This window comes from Populus euphratica, unplaced genomic scaffold (assembly GCF_000495115.2).
Source record: "Populus euphratica unplaced genomic scaffold, PopEup_1.0 scaffold82.1, whole genome shotgun sequence".
Classification (NCBI taxonomy): Eukaryota; Viridiplantae; Streptophyta; class Magnoliopsida; order Malpighiales; family Salicaceae; genus Populus; species Populus euphratica.
In genome coordinates, this window is record NW_011499961.1 from 35,727 (window position 1) to 49,807 (window position 14,081).

Genomic DNA, 14,081 nt, shown 5'->3' on the forward strand with positions numbered 1-14,081 from the left:
AATCGATTAGACCATACTAAATTATAATTATTTTTATTTTTTAACTTGATTCTAGCACTAAAGCAATCAAATCCTAAATCAACCTGATGGAGCGGACTGGTTTCAAAACGTTAAAGTGCTGGAGGCCAAGGTCATGCTCAATAATTAATATTGCCTTTGATTCAATTAATGTAGGAGTTAGGTCAACAACATTGTTGGCGCGCCTTCTTTTCTTTCTTTTCTTTTTTTTTTTAATCTTTTTTCTAGTCAAATAATCATTCAATATTGTACACTGACGACGACCGTTTACCTCCAACGACCAGTATCTCTAACCTTCTCTTCTTATTTAGAGTCTTCTAGTTACATCCTTGTATTTTATTTTATTTTGCATTTATGACCTTGTATTTTACCTCTTTGTTTTCTTTCTATTCTCTTTAGATCTTTGTTGACGGTGTCTTTTTCTTCTTGTGTTAATGAGGTTGGGCCTAGTCAAACTGAGGCAACGACTGAAAATATAATAATTTATTATTATTTTTTAAAATTTATTTTTGATATTATCATTGTATTGAAATGATTTAAAATCGGAAAAAAAATTAATTTCAAATAAAAAACCAAATATTTTTAAAAGCTTTTTTTACAAAAAAAAGAAAAAAACACTGTAAGCCTACGAATACATAAATCTTTTTTATATTACTATTTTCAGATATTTCTTCAATATCTTACATCCTCAGACGCCAGTGTGGAGGAATCGGAGATCGACGTGGACCGTTAAAAATGCTTAAGAAAGGCGCTATGAATTAAAACAGGCATTTGAGAATCGGAGCTCTTTTCACACTTTGGATTTTGGGGATTTCTTTTGCAGCATGTCTAAATCAAGGTAGGTGCTCATCTATTTTGGTTTGGGTGTGTTGATGGGAAGGACTCGGCACCAAAAAATTAAAAATCAAAATGATTATTTTTTGGGTTTTTTAATCATTTATTTGGATTATTTGAAGAATTCTGAGTATCCTATTATTTATTTATTTATTTTCACAAGAACACGCAATTGATATCTTTATTCTAATAATTCTTATTCAGGGAAATTGGGTCTAGAAAAACAGACTATTTTTTTATGTTTGAAGCATCTGTACAGCAAAAAAGAGAACCCAAAACTCCAGCATAAGGGTCCAGTTGAGAGAGAAAAACTAATTGAGGACAAGACTGATACTCACCAAAGAGTCTGGAGGTTTGCCTTGTGATTTAATTGTAGGGGCCCACCATCGTCAAAAGTCCAGCCTTACACGGTTTACCCATTCGTGGACCGCCAGTTGGCAACAAAACCCCACCAGGTTTCGTCTTCAAACAGAGACGATGATGCAATATAAGGGTGTATTCATGTCATAGTTTTGAAACTAGACGTGGCTGAGCGGCTCAACTCGAAAACCAGCCAATTTAGGTCTGGACTTGAGCCGTGTCAAAAAAAAACTTGTTAAAATTTAGCTCAGCAAAACTCGGTCGACCTAGATAAACCCATTTAAGATCCGGCGCTTTATATATATATACATATACACACATACTCACGTAACGACATTATTTACTATTAAAATCACATTACAAATCAAATTATCTTCAATAATGATTAATCAAAGCATCATCTAAAACAGAGCCGTCACAAATCCAATCTTTAACTCTAACTTTAGGAGATAAAGCAGAAAACAAAGGCTTTAAATTATTTTCTAGACTTTTTACATACTAGACACCATCCCTTTTAAGGTAAATCAATGAAGATAAATCAGAGCCATTGATTAGATTATTGTCGATCAATATAGCCATGAGATTCCACAAGAGGATAAGAGGAGTTGGAGTTGACCTGACTCAGTCGAGAAATTCAGTATGATTCACAAATTTGAGAGACGAAGAGAGCTGCAACTATAAAAGACTCGATGAGTTGAATTGGAGAGTCGAGAACTGTAACTCAAAGGAGGTGAGTTGGGAGTACGGGGTTGGGGAATGTGAAAGAGAGGAAACGAGAGGGGATTATGGTTTCAAAGGTTTTTATATCAAGGGCCATTGAGTTAGGCTTTAGAAGCAAAGGAGGGGGGGAGAAAAGGAAATCCGAATTGGGGAAGGAAGGAAAAAGAAGAGGATGGAAGGTGAAGTCAATTTTCACTAAGAGAAAAATTAAATAGAATTTTATTATTTAATTTGCTGGAAAAAAAATTATAAACAGAACTATCTTAAAAGTAAAGGGCATAAATTTGATTATTTTTAATTGATTTAGATTAATTTATTTGAGCCATGATCTAATTGTTATACTGAATCGATCATTGAATTAGATTTAAAAACTATAGCGTAGATTATAGAAGTTGAGTTTTGTGTATGAAATTTATTAAAATAAATTTTTTAAAAATAATTAATTAATTTTTATAGTTAAATTTCGTACATAATTGAATGGTATCCCATTCATTCTCAACTTCAATGACGAAAATAAACACGCTCTGGCAAAGACTTTTTACCCTCACTCTCTCTCTCTCTCTTCAAACGACTCTTTCTTCCTACTTCACCCTACATCAACCGACTTACCTTCTTTTTCTCTTGAAAGTATCAACTTCAATTCTTTTCTTTCTCAATCCTTTGAACTCTCTTTCCCATGGCAACCCTTTTCAGTTCTGCTCATTCTTTTCATGTTCGTCACCACAAGTTTCCATTTTTGTTTTTGTTGTTCTTGTTTGTGCTGATAGAAAGCTGTTCTGGGTTTGGAACATTCGGTTTTGATATTCATCACCGGTTTTCTGACCCGGTTAAAGGGATGTTTGGTGTTGATGGATTATTGCCTGTGAAAGATAGTGTTCCATATTTTCAAGTTATGGCTCATCGTGATAGAGTTATTCATGGCCGTAGATTGGCTACTAGTGCTGGCGGTGATAATAATAATAATAAAAAAAATAATAAAACACCACTTACTTTCTATTACGGGAACGAGACTTTTCGGATTAATAGTTTGGGATTGTAAGTTCCTCTCACTTTTAGTTGAGTTTTTTTTTTTTTTTCCCAAAGTGTTTGTTGTGTTTGGCTGCTGGGAGAGTAGAGAAAAGAAAACGAAAGGAAAGGGAAAAGGAAAAGGTAACAGAAGGAACAGTTGTGTTTCCTTGTATAGCAACGGCCTATTTGGTTACATGTTTACTTGTCCTTTTGAGCATCAACTCCTATTAGGGAAAGAAAAAAAAAACTCTTTAAGTATTTGCTTTCATTATTTTTCTTTTTTTATTGAAATTAATTCTAAGGCTCAATTTTCTTGGCAACCAAACATGGGATTTAGGTTACTGCGTGTATTTAGATGATTATTATTCTGGCTAATCTGTACTGTGTTTGTTCAAATTGTTTCAGTTTGCATTATGCTAATGTTTCGGTTGGAACACCAAGTGTATCATTTCTTGTGGCCCTAGACACTGGAAGTAACCTCTTGTGGTTGCCATGTGATTGTTCCAGTTGTGTGCATAGCCTAGGATCACCATCAGGAAGGGTAGGTCAATTGTTTTGAGTTTTCTGTTGATTCTAGTTCAATTGAGAACTTAATTTGATTTTGACATCAACACTGCTGAGAATGCTTATGATGTTAGTTGTTGACGCTTGAATTCTCTTTGAAGTTAAGCTGTCAATTTTTTGGTGTTGCTGTTTGACTGATGATGAATGCTTGCTCTGAGTGATTAGAGAATCCAGTATTGCATCCTAGATTGCAGATAATTTTTAGCCACGAGTGACTATTTATCACCATTTGACTTTGGACTCTACTAACTGGAAAATTTTCAATTCAAATGAACTCTTGAATCAGCTGTTGTGGTGATTACATCTACTAATTTGATCGTTTATGATACTAGGCCTTCCACAATTACCAACTTAGTTTTTTTTCTAAACAGGTGAAGCTCAATATCTACAGTCCGAATACATCCTCAACAAGCGAAAAGGTCCCCTGCAACAGCACCTTGTGCTCACAAACACAGCGTAATCGATGCCCTAGTGATCAGAGCGATTGTCCTTATCAAGCTGTATATCTTTCTAATGGCACTTCATCAACTGGGTACTTCGTACAGGATTTATTGCACCTGATCAGCGATGATAGTCAATCAAAAGCTGTTGATGCCAAAATTACTTTTGGGTAGGTAATTTCCACTTGGCTGTTATAAATCAGGAAATGCATTTCAGACCACCCATATGGATTTTGGAAATGGCATGATACCCAAGTACCTTGATAGTGAATATGATAGAGTTGTTAGCCCTTGGTTTTAATTGGAGAACCTGGAGTAAGATTGGATATGGTTAACCCCAAGTACCAAAGTTCTTTCATATGGATTTTGGTGATGTGAAAGATCACTTGTACGTGAGAAACCACACTAGATGTCAGTCATGTGCTATCAGAAACTTGAGGGCGTCTGGTGCATGTATTCTTTTTTTGATGGACTGGAATCATTTCTCTCATTTCCATAACCTTGCTCCTCATTATTAATTTGTTTCAAAATCTGTTCCAGCAATTTTTACTTATAAATGTGCTATGCTTTTGCAGTTGTGGTAAAGTTCAAACGGGTACTTTTTTGACTGGCGGAGCTCCCAATGGCTTGTTTGGACTTGGTATGTCTAATATATCTGTGCCTAGTACTTTGGCACATAATGGATATACTTCTGGTTCATTTTCCATGTGTTTTAGCCCTGATGGGATTGGTAGAATCAGTTTTGGTGACAAAGGAAGCACAGGCCAAGGAGAAACGTCTTTCAATCAGGGGCAACCACGCAGGTACTCACTTCTTGAATCTTGATGTGCAGACTTTTTCCTTTTTGTCTGCCTTCCATGCCTGTTGTGCTTATTTTTTGAAAACTTGTTACCAGCTCGCTTTACAACATCAGCATCACTCAAACAAGTATTGGTGGACAAGCTAGTGATCTTGTTTATAGTGCAATTTTCGATTCTGGTACCTCATTTACATACCTGAATGATCCAGCTTATACACTTATAGCGGAGAGTGTAAGTAGTTTTAGTAGTGAGTCTTGATATTTGCTTGACTTCCTACCTCTTTTGTACTTATTACTTGTGCTATTTTTGCAGTTCAATAACATGGTAAAGGAAACACGTCACTCATCTACTGAAGTCCCTTTTGATTATTGTTATGATATAAGGTCATTTATATCCACACAAATTCTCCTGTTTTCGTGTGCTTTGTGTTCTGTAATCCTGCAGGCACTGACTTCCAATTTAAATGCAGTGCTAATCAAACTGAGCTGACAATTCCCGCAGTGAATCTAGTAATGAGCGGTGGGGACTACTTTAACGTAACAGACCCCATAGTGGTAGTTCAACTTGCGGTAAGCATGCCTCCATTTATCTGATATCTTATTCCTGCTTCTTGGAAAACAAGTTTATTCTTGCGAACTGCAGGATGGTTCAGCTGTATATTGTCTCGGTATGATCAAGAGTGGAGATGTGAACATCATTGGACGTGAGTATCTTACTATCTATAGTTTTTTTTATTTTTTGGAATTTATTCTTCACTGCATTTTGTACCCTTTTTTAATTTTTTTAATTTATGGATTTTTTGTGTTGGGGGATGTTTCTGGTGAACCATAATTTCTTCAATCTCATTCTAGACAAATAAGTTTTGCAAAGTGTGGAAGTGGGTTAGTTTTTGTTTCTTAAGATTAACACTATTTTTTAAGATAGACTTGGAAACAATAAACAAAACTTTGAATTAGCAAGTCTAAACTTGGCATCAATTTCTTAATGTGTGCAGTGAGAAACTGCTCCTTACATTATCAAAACTTATCTCCTTGCAGAAAATTTCATGACTGGTCATCGCATAGTTTTTGATCGTGAGAGGATGATTTTGGGTTGGAAGCCATCTAGCTGTGAGTATTTTTCCCATTTTGGATTGGATCTCTAAAACCAAACACCATTTTTCCTCTTCCTTTCGTTACTAGTTGTTGTACCTAATGAGATTTCTTTTTGTCCCCAGGTTATGATAACATGGATACCAACACTCTGGCTGTGTCCCCAAATACTGCAGTGCCTCCTGCTACTGCAGTTAACCCAGAAGCCACATCAACTCAAATACCAGCAGCATCACCTCCTGGTGGGAGTCATTCACCGCGGTCCAAATCGTTTAATTTCACATTAATGATGACCCTAGCTCTATTCTTTGCTATTGTTTGATTTTTTTTCTCTTTCTTAAGTGTTCACAACTTCAGGCATTCGTATTCCAGTTATTGTATACACCAAGATGGAAGCATTTTTAGCTTCCTATTATTTTTTGTTCTTAGTCTTTGATCATAGTAACATGACTCGATGCTGCTGGGGTTGTAAATATATTTTGATTATAAACAGAATTGATATGATACATTTAGAAGATTACATTATGGTTATAGCTCACAGTGCACTTCTGTATCGTGTCCAATGCCCTTTCTCTTTCTGAGAGTTAGCATTCGTTCCCAATTGAATTGTAGCGAGAAGAAAAACAATCATAGCAGCTAACCCAAAGGAGGCCAGAATGCTCAAAAGGCCGGGCCACTCGCAAACCCATAAATAAGCATATTAGGAAAGCAACCTCTTTTCGTTCTTTTATTAAACTTTCTTGCACTCTACGAATAACCTGTCAACTCTCTTTGAAATGCAATCTACGGATAGTTAGTCCTCTATCCTGAATAAGATCTTACAAGCTCCAAACATTAAATACGATCCTAAATACGCTTCCACAGGCTTGATAAGGAAACTCTACCAACCAAAAAATGGGGGGCAAAAGCCTTCAATGAGTTGCAACGATATGAGCAGACTGAATTGCCTTCACTTCCCATCTGCTTTTGCACAACATTGCGGGCAGAAGAGAAAAATAATCTCAAATTCTCTACGTATCATTTTTTCAAAACTTTGGCCTTCTTTGCTGATTGAACCAAGGTTGAGAGCTCAGGCTTCTCCGTTTCTTTCAACCCTCTAGGTTGCAATTTTTTATCCTTGGTGTTGGAGGACGACTGAACTTGCTTGGACTTCATCTTGATGGATCTTACCATCGTAGATAACTCATGCTTCTCTTTCCTTTCTGGCAAACCATCGGGTATCATATACTCATTTCTGTCCATTGCAGGATCATCAGATAGCAAATGAGATTTTTCAGCCTGTTTCTCATTCTCTCCTTCCACCAATTGTTGCTGACCACTCTTCTGTGGTTTCAGTGCCAGCTGCCTTGCATAGACTGCACTCCTGCAACACCAAAAACAGATTTTAGTTACAGTACAAGAGGCGGGCTATTAAAACCTTCCAAATCAGTAGTGGAGGACAACCAGTTTGCAATCAATAACATTGGAATAATCATTAGCATACTCGGGCACAAGCAAGCAGTTTGATCAACACACCTCACGATACCATGTCCAGTAGCTTGAAGAAATCAAGTACAGAGGAAGTACCTTTTGAACTGTGGATCTGTGGGATCCAATGCAAAGAGAGGTGAAGTGAAAAGAGCAGAAAACCGAGGGTCATCCAAATTAGAAGTGGGTATTTTATCCTCATGAGGAACTTCTTTTCCCTTTTTCCCTTTTGCCTTTTTAGGTTTTAAATTATACCCCTTCAGACCTTTTTGGCCCCCCTTATCATCAGCAAGTAGTAACTCGAGCTCTGCTTTGCTTGCCTCTGCCTCCCTATCTGTATCCTGAAGTTGCTTTTCTTCTTTGTTTTTCTTACCTTGGTAGTCCTTGTTGCTAACTTTTTTGACTGATGGCTCTTCAATAAAGAAATCATCTGGTTGTTCTATCCCTTCCATTCCTTCTTCATCAGTATCACTACTGTCCTCTTCTGAAGAATACTTGGATTGATTTTTTCGAGCCTTCTTTTTCTCACGCCTTTTCCTGAGATATGCCTCCCAAACAGTTTCTGATTTTTTATCCTTCTTTTCTAGGATACGCTTGCTTAAATCCTCTAAGCCAGTATTGAAAGTAACCTCCATATCCTGACCCTCCTCTTGGTCTTCATCTGAACCATCACCAGACTGGATTAAAGCACGGTACTTGTCTCGCTTCTTATGCTTTTTATCTGATTCATCTTCCATGTCATTATCAGCTTCATCGTTGTCAGTTTCGCTATCATCAGAAGCTAGAAACTCCTTCAACTCCAATTCAGCCAGCTATATGAAAACAGACTGCGTGTCACTATAGAAGCAAATAGAACATACCAATTTAACAACTCAAAAGCTTTTCTATCAAGTTGAACAGAGCATTATATTGATTCCCACTGTTTCTGGCATGCAATTTTGTCTTTGATTTACTAATTGTTGCTTCTTTCACATATCTTATGACAAGGGCTTTCATCAATGCTGAGTTATAAATGCAAATATATGATTTCAGAAGATGGTTGAACATAAACCAAGAACCACATGACTTTCAGAAAATGGTAAAATATAAGGAATATATATTTGCAAAGCAGTAGATCCAGAGTACAGGCAGGAAATTGGCATTCCTTTACATCTTTCCTAACAATTTTTAATTTTAATCGAGTATATTCATTAAAGAAAATAAAAATCAAGTAGCATCTCAAGTCAGGCAGCAAAAGAATGCACTGTCTATCACTCATTCCAATCAAATATATGATTATAAAAATTCACAAGGAGTATCCAACACAAGTGAAGAGGTAGACTCGGATCAAGCTACCTACCTGGTCAGCATTAAATTTTTGTTTCAAGGTCTTCACACGCTGTGGTTCATCTTCATCCCAAGAAACAGGAATGTTACTGTGCTGCAGTGCTTTAGTATGGAAATCCAACCCCTCATAGCCCAAAGGCGCCTGAGCAAAAAGTGAAGATCATAAGCAAAAGTAGTTTCAGCCTCCTTTTTATTGCTAAATTATTTAGAATACAAAATTTCAAATGCAGGAGGGGAAAAAAAACTCATTTTGCTTCTGTAAAATGTACTTTTAATTTGTGCATGGAATGGTCCCTATAGAAACAAATTTCCTGGCCTTGGATGCATATTTGGCCATGTAAGACTCCGTCAATGTACATGCAATTATCATGAATACATAAACCCATCATCGAAAGAGAAACGAAAAACATATACCTCTGTGGCAACATCACGAGGTGGGTGTTTAAAATCCATAGAGTCAGGAATAAATCTGAGATCAAGCACATTGGAAGATCTTTCAAACTCAACTCCATCACAAGATTTGTAAAGATAATCTGCTGTTGCAACTGAATCACATTCCACCACAGCATAGTAGTACCTGAGGAGAATGGCACACACAATAAATCCATAATCAAAGAAGGAAAAACAGGGGTAGTAGTTGAATGTACTGAACAGTCTGCGCACTACGTGTTAATGGAGGCAGTAACCACAATTTTGCATCTAGATTGGGTAAGTTCATAAGCCAAAGACATCTTTGCATGTATATTGGGAAAGTACAGATCAGTCCAATTTATATTTCAAAAGAGAAACAATTATGAAAATGATATACTGAAAAGTCACCATTAGCACACAAGATCCCTACAAATGACATTTAAGACCAATTAACTTGCAGCTTGGCAGTGCTCTTACATAAGCAAGATGGGTTAGGTCTCAGATTCAAGTCTCACCTTTGTCAAACCTCTAATAAAATCAGAGCCACCCTAAAAAATGATGTGTAAGAGAAATTTAATGTTCACAATATCATTCCCAATAGAATACATGACAGGCAGGACATATAAAACTGCCTAAGCAGTAAAAAAATTCTGCTATAGCAAGAGTGGCAGCCAAAGAAGCATAATGTGCTTCATTCTAAAAAAATACATAACAAACTTGGCAGAAAGGAAGGTCCTGGGTCTTTTCCTTCAATAGACCTGATTAAATTAGCCTTGTAAGCAACATGCTTCGGTAGAAATTTCTGTCCACCTTATCTGAACGGTTAAACATGAGGTCACTTGTGGAATAAAATGTACAAGCCAGTGATTAATTGGTTATTTTTATGCTTAGCTGTCTTCCTTTAAAAGACCCAGGTTGGAGAAGGATTAGCCACACGATTACCTTAGCCTACTTTTCTCATAAGCACGCAGCTTGTCATAGTCAATCTCATCATTGCCGTCATCATCTTCATCACTTTTCTCATTTTCATCATCGAATAAGCCAACAGGGCCATGGACTTCTTCCTCTTTCATACGCTGAAGTCCAAATTCAGATGGGTAGACACTGACAGACAAAATTTGTCCTCCTTTTGGAAGAAATGAGCGTAATACAACAAATAAGTCAACCGCCTAGATTTTCAAAGAAAAAAGTCAGTTCAAGGGTAAACCATGGAAGGATATAAACCGAAACTTATGCATAGAGCTCATTACAATAAGACAGGGCCCTCGTTACTAATAACATACTTATTCTTGCAAGCCCTCAGTAACAATTTCATTTTCGCCTGTTAAAAATACTCTTGCATAATTGAAAAGGAAAGATGGGGAAGGCTAGCTGCCATGAGCAGGATATTTTGTACAGCTCATGAAAGAACAAGAGATACGAAAAACCTTTCATGTATTGCCTAATATGTAAGAATTATAGGTGTATAGAGCTCAAACACGCATAATTGCTTTCAATGACAAACATAATGGCTATTTCCAATTTTAAGTTCTCCATATTTAAAGTCCTTTGAACAAGTGTAAGCAAAACTTAGCCCCAGACCTCTCAACAGCAAAGTGACTGAATACCCTATTGAGAAATTATCCTAGCTCATGATAATTCAAGGATGAACAAATTTTCTTGAATACTCAATTTAGTTCCTGGCAAACAGAAGAGGGGGGGGGAATGAATGTTGTACACATGCACACTTCCATGTTGTAGTAAACTTCCAGATGCATTAAATTCTAGAAATTTGATAGCATTACCCTGACATGCCTCCAATCCATACTAACTACAGCAAGCCTCCTCGTTCCTTCTTCGATTACTGGTACATTTTCCACCTGTTGCATCCAGCAATCCAATACATAAAATACAGCCATTAAGTTCATTGTATGACAGGAAATCAAAGCAATAATTGGGCACATTTACTCTTCTGTATCTTTGATACTTCATTAGGTATCAAAAGTATGAGGACAAACAAAAACTAGAATCATTTGGATTGTGTTTACCTGTGGAAAATCTGCAGATTTCCAGAAAAACTTAGAAATAGAAAATTAAAGAAAACACGTTTACAAATTAAGATTGAAAATTGTTTTCTTGAAAACAAGTTTTTCTAATTCTCCACTTTTCCAGAAAATTGGAAAACACCAAAGTGGTTGTTTTCTAAATTCTTTAATATAAAAATACAGGTATTGCTTGGTTCACCTAATGTTTTATGGTCATTCCTTTAAATATTTTCAATTTAAGCTAAACATGACCCTTATTTTCTATTTTGAAAATTTTGTATTTAATGAACATGTTCTCTTTAGAATAAACCAAAAAACTATTTTCTAAAAGTAAACGCAACCTTGATTTCCCTCCATTTCTCAACAGCCAAACAATAACAATAACAATTAACGTCAAAAAATTTAAAAATAAGATAACATCACAAGCAATTCTGTACATTAAAAAAACTACTGCTAATTAACAATTTGGGATCAAAAGTGCAAAAATTAAACCGTTGATACAATTTCTACTCCAGACTCCTACATTCATTCTTACAACCACCACACATACCATACTCAAAGTTCTTCATTGACTAAAAAACCAGGAAACATCAGCACTAAAAGTTCTTCATAGGAAACATCAGCACTAAAAAGCGTAAAAAAATTGACCTTTTCATACTACGTTCGATTCTACTTTCCTCCATCCTATCAACAACTAAGCAATACCACTGGTTGGGAATTTGCTACCAATTAACAAACACCTAAAAAGATTAACATAAAAAAAGAGTAATAACAAATAAGCCTTTACCACAACTTCCCTCTATTCTCTTAACAAAAGAACAATGCTAATGGTTATGAGTTCACTATTAATTTAAAACAAGCAAATATCAGCACAAAAAGGAGTACCAACGAAAGAAACCCTTTAACACCCATTTCCATTCTATTTCCCTCCATTTTCTCAACTACTAAACAGCATCATTGTCCAGAAACCTACTATTAGTTAAAGATTCAAACTCCTTAAACTCAATTTCCATTCTAATTATCCCCCAGTTCTCTCAAAAAACAAAACAATAATAAAAATTAAACCCAACAAAACAAAAAATCAAAACCAACCTCAGCAAAAAGAAGAAGAAGAAATCATACCTCCACATTCTCCATATCCTCCTCCTCCTCGTCACTACTAATACTGCTGCTGCTGCTACTCGTCTCCTCCTCTTCACTTCCACCCACATCATCATCACTCTCCGTCTCCAAATCCTCTAACTCATCACTCCCACTGTCTTCATCCTCATCCTCCTCTTCACTACGTAAAACCTCTTCTTTTCTTTTCCTCTTCTTCGAATCTTCCTCTTCTTCTTCGCTGCTCAAAACCTCATCTTTTCTCTTCTTCTTTGCATCTTTCGTATCTTCTTCTTCTTCGATTCGGTAGTAATGACGAAGACTACTATCAGTTTTTTGCCTCTTAGGTCTGCCTCGTTTATCTACCGGAGCAGACGATGTACCAAAATTCTTATCAGTGAACATACGATTGAACCGAGAGTCAATTGTCACTTTCGACTCTCTCTTCGGTACTCTCTGAAACCTCGGGTCTGTGTGTACGGTTGCAAACCGTGGATCATCGATCATCTCGCTTTTGTTATTGCTCTTCTTTTTCGAACCCATGGTACAAGCTTCACGACAGAGGAGTGCGTGCGATCGAGCAAGCTAGCGGTGGATTGCAAAACAGCGAACAGGAATTGTACGTTTTTGTTTCTCTAAAACCCTAACCTGACGGGTTTTCTTTAGAACCCAGTGTGTTTGGGCTACTGTACAATGCTTGTGGGCTTATGGGGTTGCCTAGATTTTTTTATTATTATTATTTACGTGGGGTATTCGGGCCAGCTTGCGCGCACCACGATTAATCTCTACGGCCCACTGAATACCTTGCAAACCCAGTAGACATGTAAGGCACCACGAGGATGACAGGCGTGCACGCCAGGGCTCGAACCCTCCTTCCATCGCTAGGCAAAGCACTGGAATGCCTACATTTTGATAAGGTAACTTGATGGATATATTTATTGAAATAATTCATCAGAAAAAAAAAATTAAATTTTAAATTTTAAAAAAATATATATCAATTTTTTAAAATTTATGATTTAAGTTATTAAACATGAAGCATTTAATCTATAAAAATTATCAAGTTTAATTTAAAAAATATTGAAAAAAAATTTAAAAATTTAATTATACAAAACATTTTAAAAAAAATAACAAGAGGAGGTGACAATCAATATAATCATAAATATTATTAATAATAATTAATATAATCATTATTATTATTATTATGATCATTGTTGTTGTTGTTGTTATCATTATCATCGTAATTATTGTTAATATTATCATTATTAGTGGTATTCTTATTAATATTATTATTATTTTAATAACCAATATCAAAATCATTATTATCATTATTGTTTTTGTTGGTGGTGGTGGTGGTACTTCTATTGCTATTAATATTATCATTGTGATTATCATCACAATAACTATTATTAATATTTTTATTCTTAACATCTTCTTCATCTCCTTCTTTCTCATAATAATAATAATATTATTAGTATTATTATTTCTAATAGTAATCGCAGCAACAACAGTATTGTTACTATCACAACATTACAAAATCATTATTATTATTATCATCACTTTTTTAGTATTATTATTATCACAATTATCATTAATAATATTATTACTATTATTATCATTATTAATTTAATTAATGATGTTGTTGTTGTTGTTGTTATCATCAATAATATTATTATTATTATCATTATTTTTATAATTATTATCACTATTACTATTATTATCATCACCATAATGACTATAATTACTACTATTATTATTATAACTACCATTATAATAATTATTATTATAACTACCATTATAATAATTATTATTATTTTATTCGCATAATCATTATTATTAATATTATGATTGTTGTTGTTGTTGTTGTAAAAAATAAAAACAAAAAAGACCAAATTGAAATCACTATTATTATCGGAAAAAAAA

The 14,081-nt window shown here is 35.3% G+C and overlaps 2 protein-coding genes across 3 annotated transcripts; one reads left to right on the forward strand and one right to left on the reverse strand.

The window, feature by feature from the left end:
* Window positions 1-2,415: 2,415 nt before the first annotated feature.
* Window positions 2,416-6,366, forward strand: LOC105138672 (aspartic proteinase-like protein 1). 2 transcript variants are annotated; one of them, XM_011044825.1, is made up of 10 exons: window positions 2,416-2,967; window positions 3,346-3,485; window positions 3,880-4,114; window positions 4,520-4,747; window positions 4,840-4,975; window positions 5,057-5,127; window positions 5,214-5,313; window positions 5,387-5,447; window positions 5,782-5,853; window positions 5,961-6,366. In XM_011044825.1, the coding sequence occupies exons 1-10, from the start codon at window positions 2,609-2,611 to the stop codon at window positions 6,155-6,157; spliced, it is 1,599 nt and encodes a 532-aa protein (XP_011043127.1). In that variant the 5' UTR covers window positions 2,416-2,608; the 3' UTR covers window positions 6,158-6,366. The 2 variants fall into 2 exon arrangements, with proteins under 2 accessions (XP_011043127.1, XP_011043126.1); XM_011044824.1 differs by having other exon boundaries at window positions 2,417-2,967; window positions 3,346-3,481; window positions 3,876-4,114.
* A 135-nt stretch (window positions 6,367-6,501) lies between these two features.
* On the reverse strand, window positions 6,502-12,854 carry LOC105138674 (pre-rRNA-processing ESF1-like protein). The gene is made up of 7 exons (XM_011044826.1): window positions 12,186-12,854; window positions 10,824-10,898; window positions 9,982-10,208; window positions 9,043-9,205; window positions 8,642-8,770; window positions 7,402-8,114; window positions 6,502-7,198 (listed from the first exon to the last, which is right to left on the reverse strand). The coding sequence occupies exons 1-7, from the start codon at window positions 12,702-12,704 to the stop codon at window positions 6,853-6,855; spliced, it is 2,172 nt and encodes a 723-aa protein (XP_011043128.1). The 5' UTR covers window positions 12,705-12,854; the 3' UTR covers window positions 6,502-6,852.
* Between the last annotated feature and the right edge of the window lie 1,227 nt (window positions 12,855-14,081).